Here is a 9893-nt window from a genome sequence, read left to right as displayed (position 1 = left end):
AGGCAAAACAAATATTTCACTTACACATAAATGATAGATTTATGGTTTCAGACATGATTTTTATATTAAAATTCTTGTATGTGTAACTACTATTACAGTACAACTTTAAGACATCCCTTGATATGCATTAACATTAAATATCACCATCCAGTCCAGTAAAATTGTACCAAATTGGCTTCAGTTTTAAACCTATTCAGTGCTAACAGTCAGGAGCTGGGACTCAATGCTCAACTGACCTTTACAACCCACAGACCAACAAAAAATTATGTTTATTATTGTTTTTATTATTCTCAGGCAGCAAATTCTCCAAAGTCCTTCAACAAACCAACCCATGTGTTACGTTGCTGGTTCTATCTTGTCAACCTCTTCCTTCTTTGGACCCTCCTCTCGGTTTTTGCCCTGTTGCATGACATACACCGACGGGCCCATCCTCAGGATCTTCCCACTGCCCAAGCACTCGTCACCCTTGTAGAACACGGCAAACTAGGAGATAAAGACAGGGAGAGCCTCTTCAGCAGTGGCAAACGGCACGGCGAGCAGCCGCAGGCTGTGCAAGACCGGCTGCACAGTGAGCGTATTCGCCGGTATTTGTTCTGACTGGATATTAAAAAAGAGTAACAAAACCACAAAAGATTTGTTAGCTGACGTGACTGTAAATATGAACATGTTGGTGGAAATTCCATCGTGAACTTCCCCAAGATGAACTCGAAACTCTCCAGTTACTGAGGCGGTTCGGAATGCGCAGGGAAGCTTCCTGTCCCAAAGGGCACAACGGGACATCCGCATCCTCACTGGACCTTCCCAGACAACAGTGCCCAGGCTACAGTGGCACTTCTCAAAATAGGAAGGGGACCACGGACCACTGGAGCGGACCATCTGGAAGGCAGCGGCTGGGGCTCCCTGCCGTGCTCAGCAGGTTCTTGCAGGAGAGGAGGAGCATGGACCTCCTGGCCTTGTCCCACTACCCGGCAGTGAAGAGCCCGGTTACAGGCTCAGCAGTTCCTGGCAGTCAGGGGCTTCTCATGCCTGTCATCCGCCCTTCTCAGCTCAGCACACTTCCCTACAGTGCATCCCTCTTGCCATTACAAGTAGTTTTCAGAGAATTTCCCTCCTGATGTGTCCCGTGGGCCCCCAAGCTTTGGGAAGGGAAAGGGAGGGTAGAACATATGCTGGGAAAGGGCATGAAGAAGATGGGAATAACTGGTCTGAGATGTTTTCATGTATTTCTAAAATTTGGGAGTTTCTCAGACTACATGGATAACAACAGACCATTAACACCAAAACCAATCTTCTTCAAAATAGCTGATGACAAAGTAGAGCTAACTGCTCTCACATGCAAATAAACTGCTCCAGCTAATTAAAAAACACTACTCTTATTGGCCAGATAAGCCAAAACACAAAAAAAAAAAAAATCACCTCAAACACCTTACCTGCCCAGGTGTGATGGCTCTTGATGGCTTCACTAGCGCCACCCACACACTCCCATCTTGGTTTAAAGTCAGCACGCAGGGCACTAGGGCAGAAACACCTGCCAGTTAATCCTTATGTTCACAGCCAAAGAAAAACCTTCATCACGAGGTTAAACAGAGGCAAGTCAAGGTACTACCACACAGAACTGCTTCCTGAAGACACTACAGAAACAGTAAGGCAAGCCAAAACATTTCAACTACTTCTGCAAAAGTACACTGACCACACTACCACAGGTTCACAAACGGACTAAGACATAAAAGAAACCAAGGTTTGATTACCCAGTGCCATCTGGTGCTGAAACCTGAAATGACACTCCATCATTTTGTCCCTAACGAGCTCTGCAGGAGGCTCCTCTGCTATCCAGTGCACTCGGTTTGTCCGCAGTAGGTCTCTGTACAGTGCAGGGTGATCTCTTGATGGTGCCTTAAAACACAACGTTTATTTAACGCTGATGTTTTTGCCAGAGAGCACATTAACTTGCAAAGCATGAAATACAGAAGATGCATCAAGCAAAATGAAGGCAAAGTGAGTAAGAAAGCAAGCATTTATTAGCACTTAATCAGCTTCCAGGTTGAAGTCTTTAATGAAGAAAACAGGCTAAACCGAGCCTGAATTATTTGTCAGTCTCCTACATCTCACTCGTGTCTCTTTTGGCGTTCTTTTTCCTCTCATCATATTCCTGCCTTCTTCAGGCTGAGTTCAGATACCTGCTGCCCTCCTTATCCTACCTAAACAAGATGCTGCCTCCCTCTCCTCCAATTGCTCAACCCAACGCCTCCCCACCAGCAGTGTGGCACACACACAGCCCTGCTTGAGGGCCTAAAAAAATTAGTGGTCCTGCCTCTTTTCTCTCAACTGTCATTCCATTATGACCTTTTCCTCCCAGGCACATCAACAGGTAGCAGAACACCTAATTATAATCACATCAGTATCAAACAAGAATAACGACAGCATGAATGGCAGGAAACATGAACAACGCTGGCAAGCTGCAGAACTCCCAGTTGTCTCAGATAATTACTGATTAACACACCAATTATTTGCAGTCATATATATACACTGCCTAAGTTTTCAAAATGATAAAACTGTATTACTGGCTACTACTACTTTTACTAGAAAAAGTACAATACATAGTAAATCAAGATAATACACATTTTATATACTGTGCCATAGTGACTACAATAAAACCCCCTCATGTTTTAGAGTAGAAAATGAGAGCTCAGTAGACTGGCGGATTCTTTTCAGTAGTTGCCCTTTGTTTGGAAAAGTTCTGTGCCAAAATCTAACCCTATTTTCTACTCAGGAAAAGCCAGTTTGGACAAGACGTTTCAAATCTGCTGATGCTGCACCAGTAGGTTCTTGTCTGCCTCAAGGGGAAAGCCAAGAATTCTGCCCAGGTTAGGATCACATTCCATGCAGCAGGACTCACCAAGCGCTTGCATTCATCATTTGCAACACCAGTGTGAATTAACTCACCACAAAGACATCTGCAGTGCTGACATCTTTGTCTACGACGAACCAAGCATCCTTCAGGCCTGCTATTCTAGCCCTCTGGCCTATTGTGTAGAGGAACCAACCTAAAGCAATACACAAACATGATGCTATCAGCAACTTCTAACCTTTTACCTAGAAAACGACCTAAGAATCATTTCCCCAAAACTTTACCACTAAAGAAAGAATAACAACCCAAGTTGTCTTAGAAAAGTCTGCCAGTCGCAAACTAAACTAACATCTACTTGGAAGTTTTCCTCTGTACCTGAAGCACAACTTCAAACTAATCCATTTCAAGTGTGGTATTCTTAGGATTTATAAAAGACAAACATTTATTTCTTTCAGCTGCAATTTGTGGTTTTGCTACCACTGGTTTTTGCTACTTACTGGTTTCCCTTACTTTCATGTACTAGTAGAACATCCTACTTCTATAAATTACTTGGGAGAGGAACTCAGTTCTGGCAGCTAGAACAGAGGAGAGCAAAGGAAGGATACACGGAAGGAAAAGGTAAGCTGCCCGTGTTTGGTGACGTCCTACTGTGCGTCACTGAGGTGCACGGTGTATGTTTTCTGCAAAGTTTAGGTACTAAAGGATCTGGAACTGAAGAGCAGTAGCTCTGAAAGGATTAAGTGAGCAACAGTCTCTTGGTATGGAATTAACAACCACTTCGTATCGACAGAGTAACCCCAATAATTAACATGTACTGTCTTGCCACATGGAACAAATAATCAAGAATCAGTTGTAGCTCAAGGCTCTAATATTGTGTAAAGCATGTATTCCACTATTATCAGACTGGGAAAAACCTGTAGACTGGTTTGGAATTTCACAAAATTTGTCCCTCCAAATATAAGCAGTATCGTTCCAGTTCTCTAAAAGCAATTATTAAGGTGGGTTAGCCAATTACCTTTGTGTGTTCCCATCACCTTCTTATCTTCAATGGAAACAAAGTTACCTGGTTGAGGTTCTAAATACTACCAAATAGGAAGAGAATGTTTAAGTCACAAAATGGCCCAAAACACCCTCCCAGCACACTTCAGGCTCTGTCACCACATCCTCCTGAAGTTGGAAAACAACTTTTCAAGAAGCGAGCTCTGCCCAGGCAGCATACTGCCTCTTCCCTGATGCTGCTGCTCTAGAGAGAAAGGTAGGAAGGGCAGCTCCTATCAGCAGTAATGCTGGGTTTCACCCTCCCCATCCTCACTTAGGTCAGGGGACCGCAGGATCCAACCTTCTGCCCCCCTCGCATCCCAGCCACTTGCCAGAGCCTGGCAGGCACCGGAGGGCAAGCTCACGCACTCCTTTCGCTACAGAGAGGGGCTGACTGTGGGCTGGCGGAGGGGCGAGACACTTCTACGGGCTGTTGGCGTTGGCTTGGGACTGCAAAGGGAGAGGGGACATTGCTACTTCATGTGGGCCACAAGGTGCTGGAGATTTACCTGTAGATTGTTATAAATTACTACCGAAAACCAGAACAGAACACAGAGGTTGTCATAGATTTAGTGTTGCTCACCTCAAGGAGGAATTTTTCAAAGTTTCTTTCACCAATGAAACAGACCCCCATGCTCTGAAAAGGAAACGTGGTACTGAATCAATAAAAGCAGAGAAAGACTTTTGAAATAATGTCTATTAATAATCTGCCCAAGATGGATTTTCCCCCCGTGTACCCCAAATCATGCTAGGCATCTCATAAAATAAACAAAGCCACATCATCTGCTCCAACATAGGTAAACTAATTCCATACAGTATCAGTGAGAGCCATAAGCACATGAAAAAAAAAAGGAAATTATAGGAACTAGAAGACATGTTCAATAAATAAATAACCTCGGTGGCTATATTGTATGTATATTAAAACCAGGACTTTTTTCAGATTAAAGTATAAAAGTAACACGAATTCTATAGTAGAAGACATGTTCAATAAATAAATATGTTAACCTCGGTGGCTATACTGTATGTATATTAAAACCAGGAGTTTTTTTCAGATTAAAGTACAAAAGTAACACAAATTATACAATATCTCTCTTGAAAAACACTTTCAAAACCAAACAAGCTTCCCTTTTCCTTTCAGCACTGCCTACATGCTTCAAAGACCCATTTAGAGTGGACAAATATAAACATTAAAAGCAATCAAGGCACCATCAGCAATACAATTGCTGCCTGCATTACTTTATTTTAGGATTAACTCACAAAGTGTTAGTTCTCAGAGAAAAAGAATTATTTTTTTTTTTAAAGAGTAACAGTGGAAAACCAGTATGATCCAATTTCTATAAAGACATACTGAAAAACATTTATAGTGAGGAAGCCTTTAAAAGCTATTGAAAATAAAAAGCAAAGGCTTTTCACTTGCTGTGACAGAGAATGCTTTCCCTCAAGGCTCACAGCATCCAAACACATTCCCCTTCACCTGGTCTCCAATGTTAGACAAATTATCTCTAAGCTAAAACACACACCTAACCACAAGCCCATGGAAGTGCTTTTAAGCAAGCAGACAGCTTAAAAACTGCTTCCCAACCTATTCTCTTACAGTGCTCAGAAAGAGACGAGTTGCCACAGATTTCAAACAGTTCAGGGAAGTCTATTTTAGAGAGAAATACAAATCAAAAGAGTTTAAGTGTTACCATGCCTCTTTTTTCTTTAGCACATGATGAAGGCCGTGTTCCGCTGCTATCTTCTTTACAAAACTTTTTGTTAAATCCCCTAAAGGGAAAATGGTTTTCCTCAAGGCATCCTGCGAGACCTGACTTAGGAAGAAGGTCTGGTCCTTAAACAGGTCAGCCCCTTGAAGGAGTTTCACAGCTGCAAAGTGCAGAACACATAAAGCATCTGAACGTAACCACCTTTAATCGTTCAACTTACTTTAGTATTTTGTTTAACAATCAACATTTTAGTTTTATTATTTTAATAACAATAATAATAAAATAAGGCCTTAAAATAAGGGCAGTATTTGTCAGGTTTTTCAGAATCTCACTGAAAATGTTTGGTTATTTTCTCACCACTAAAAAGATCTAGAAAGGTTCTGGTTTTGTTCAACTCAGAATCTTAAAGTCCTAGGATGCCTCACCTATTACAATATAGCATCTGTCATTGGCAATAACATCATCAGTATGAAAAATGAAACCAACTTTCATGTTTCATGTGAAAGAGAGAATGAAGATTCAAATATCGCGAAGTATACCATTCTTCAAAAAGCCATTCAGCTTTGCCTTGAAATCACACTGCTATAAATCAATTATCTGAATTATCAGAGTTATTCCCAATGCTCAGAAAGTTTGACTGTTTTCTTTAAATTAGATGAAGTCACCTGATTGCCCAGATGAAATAAAATTGGCATAGTTTCTCCATCATGTTCTGTCCATTCTCTTTAAGAGCTCATAGCTCAGCTGTTGCACAAATTCTACTTATGTGTTTCTTGACTCAAACGAACATCAACTACAGGCCAGTAGTTCAGTCACAACAGTAACACAAAACCTCCGTAACAGGGCAGGAAGCCTGTTTGGTACATCACAAAATACTACACCCGTGAACCACAGTCTGTCACAAGTACAGACCGTTGGTCCCGCTGGGGCCATTTCAACTGTCCAGAAATAAATTAAAACAAAGAAACAAATAAACCCCTTTAGGACCAGAAGGAATGAAAGTAGGGAAGCTGCAACACAAACACATCACCATCGCAGCTTTGGAAGTTTCTTTCCCTGTGGATGTAACGTTCTCATTATACATCGGAGCTTCATCGGAGTTACTTTACTGCATTATGGCAGAGCGATTTGGGAAACCTCTGCATGGCCATACAAAGCTGTGATAGTGCCATGCAGAGCCACACCCAACACCATGCTCATCAAGCTGGCTTTGGAGCTGGTAACAAGAAAACTGGTATCAACCTCTGATTATGTACAGCCGCAGGCAGACTACTAAAGTGAAGATGAAAACCTGCACTGCTGCTACTAGTACCACGGCTGACCTGGGAATCATAGCCGTAATGCCTGCACATGCCACACCTGCACTTTGCAACTGCAGTGTGGGCAGACATTGATCTACTTGGGAAAACCAGGCTTCCACAGGAGAACAGAGCAATACAGCAGAAAAGTTGAATTACTGAATGAGAACCTGATTTGTTCCAGTAAAATAATATACAGTCCAATGACTGCATAAAAGCAGGTTATTAATTTTAATGTTTAAAGCCTTAGTTCTAAAGTTTCACTTAAGCATATCCCCATGATATGCTTAAGAGGGCTGGAGCACCTCTGCTATGGGGACAGGCTGAGAGAGTTGGGTTTGTTCAGCCTGGAGAAGAGAAGGCTTCAGGGAGACCTTATAGCACATTCCAGTACCTGAAGGGGGATACAAGGAAGCTGGGAGGGGACTTTTTGCCTGCCTACAGGCCTGTAGTGACAGGACAAGGGGTAACAGGTTTAAATTGAAAGCGGGGAGATTTAGATTAGATATCAGGAAGAAGTTCTTCATGGAGAAGGTGGTGAAGTACTGGAACAGGTTGCCCAGAGAAGCTGTGGATGCCCCATCCCTGGAAGTGTTCAAGGCCAGGCTGGATGAGGCTTTGAGCAACCTGGTCTAGTGGAAGGTGTCCCTGCCCATGGCAGGGGGTTGGAACTAGATGGTCTTTAAGGTCCCTTCCAACCCAAACCATTCTATGATGAATTCTATCTCTATTACAAACTGAATAACCAAAGAATACATTCCCTAAAATAAAAGAAACATTAAAACCAGAAAATGTTATGAAAGTCATGGAAATACTTGATAAAGATTTCTTGCAATACTTCTCCAGGGTACAGAAGATAGCCCTGTCTCCTTAATCCACATTACAGTTCCTCCACAATGTTCATTACTACTGAAATGCTTATTCTTGCCTCTCCACCTGGATTAGAACTTAGAAAATGTAATACTTGACTAGTCAGGGTAATTTTCAGTAATATAAATCTCCTGTTTTGTGCAATGAACCTTCTACAAAACCCATGGTTTAAATGGTAACCACTGCATGTAAGGTAATAAAGTTCCTACGACACCAAATATAGTTTAAATTTCTCTTTCATATCTAGGATGAAAATATGAAATAAAGAAACTACTTACTATTTCTAACTTCAAAACGGTTTCTGAAAAGCCTTTGTGGAGTTTTAACATGTTTCTGTTGAAACACTTCCTCATCATCCAGTGAGGTCCTAGCATAATGCCCAGTAGCAATTGCATCTGCTCCTGTCAAGGAAAAAAAAAAACAAACACGAAGGCACATACTTGAAATTCACAGTCTGAAACGGGATTATAAACATCCAGTAAGAAAAAGCAGAAAGCAGTGAAGGAAGAAACCTATAGTTTTGTACTGACAATAATCGTATTTCTGCCATTTAAATAATGTAAACTATTCATCAGCATGCCAGCACTTGTGTTTTTGTACTTTAAGGACCACCTAAGAAAGTAAAACTTCATGGTCAAGGCAATGTATGTCCCTGAATTAAACCAGTTCCCACATATGAACAACCTAATCTAGCTGAAGATGTCCCTGCCCACAGAGGGGAGTGGTGCTAGTGACCTCTAAAGGCCCTTTCCAACCAGAACATTCCATGATGCCATATGTAAAATCAACTTAAAACCAAATACTTTGCAAATACTGAAATACTGGCACAGAGATATGTGAATTAGGCATGCACATGGACTCGTGTTTTTCCCCACCTTTTCAAGAGTTTGTATCCTTTAAGCATTTCCAACGGCACACACTCTGCACTGACACACTTGAAAATGCCTTACCAAGGTTATCCATAGCATAATGAAGAAAGCAGTTGAATTTTATGTGCTTGTTACACACAATATCAGGATTAGGAGTCCTTCCCAACTCATACTCTTTTAAGAGGTCACTGTAAAATAAAGATTGAAATGTACATCAACGTTATTAACACTACATAATACTACCCGAGGCTGAATGAGCTGTTCAGATGTGACAACTTGAGACCCAGTCATCCTAAGTGTCTCATGTAAGAAATAAAACACCCATTAGATTTTTAACCTGTAAAACACAATGCTTGGAAGACTTTCTCTGAAGAGCACTGAAGACGTGGTCAAATGATCATTCACAGTCCTGCAATCATGTTTTATTAAATTACTACTCACTCAGGGGAGACCCAGCTGCCCACCGTGCACATCGTACTCATCTCATACAACTCAGGGGAGACCCAGCTGCCCACCATGCACATCGTACTCATCTCGTACGAAATAGTTATGTTTCAAAGTACGAAATAGTTATGTTTCAAAACTGAACGACCCTATTTTTCAAAGTAAGAGTGCAGTGGAGCACACACCAGGAGTTACTGTGTCTCAGCTGAATGGACAATAACTTCACGTTATACAACACATTGATAAATAGAAAATAAAGCACCTTCTCTTTTATCTAACTCACTTTTAATAGTTCTGAACTCAACAATTCATACTAATCATTAAATCACCTGGGTCTACCCAGAGCTGCCTCCCTCTTGCTGGCTCAGCACTGTACTCTCACGATAACACAATACTCCTCTGTAAATACTGCAAGGGTACGCTGGAAGCTTTATAAGAGACTCAGCATAAAGCCAGGCTCACGTCAGTTCAGAACTTCAAGTAAAGGAAGATCTGGGAACAAAAAACTTCATTTTGGAACTAGATGATCTTTAAGGCCCCTTCCAACCCAAACCATTCTAAAGCACAGAACTGGAGAAAAGGCAATGAAGGATGCCTACTGCATCTCTCTCTGACGTGAAGATCTGAAACAGGCTTTGCAGAAACCATGGGAAAGGTGGGACCCGCAACAGTTGTTCTTGATAAAAGGTGGGGTTTGATGAATAACCCTTTCAAGAGAGATCCAGAGGAGGAGTAAATTCAAGGCCAGTGATGACAATAAAGAAAAAAGGCTTCCGAAACAAACCAAGACACTTGCAAAGGACTGTTTGGGAACACTGTA

General features: G+C 41.6%; 1 protein-coding gene across 1 annotated transcript; it reads right to left on the bottom strand.

Moving 5' to 3' along the window:
* Positions 1-300: 300 nt before the first annotated feature.
* TRMU (tRNA 5-methylaminomethyl-2-thiouridylate methyltransferase) lies at positions 301-8817 on the bottom strand (the record flags this gene model as incomplete). The annotated part of the gene is made up of 9 exons (XM_010153592.1): positions 301-483; positions 1431-1513; positions 1749-1893; positions 2944-3044; positions 3864-3930; positions 4470-4542; positions 5575-5752; positions 8039-8161; positions 8711-8817. Coding segments are annotated over 9 exons (1024 nt in total), but the record flags the coding sequence as incomplete, so codon positions are not given.
* Positions 8818-9893: the final 1076 nt, after the last annotated feature.

This window comes from Eurypyga helias, unplaced genomic scaffold, assembly GCF_000690775.1.
Source record: "Eurypyga helias isolate BGI_N326 unplaced genomic scaffold, ASM69077v1 scaffold18016, whole genome shotgun sequence".
Classification (NCBI taxonomy): Eukaryota; Metazoa; Chordata; class Aves; order Eurypygiformes; family Eurypygidae; genus Eurypyga; species Eurypyga helias.
The sequence above is the reverse complement of the archived record's forward strand: the minus strand, read 5'-3'. Positions and strand labels throughout refer to the sequence as shown.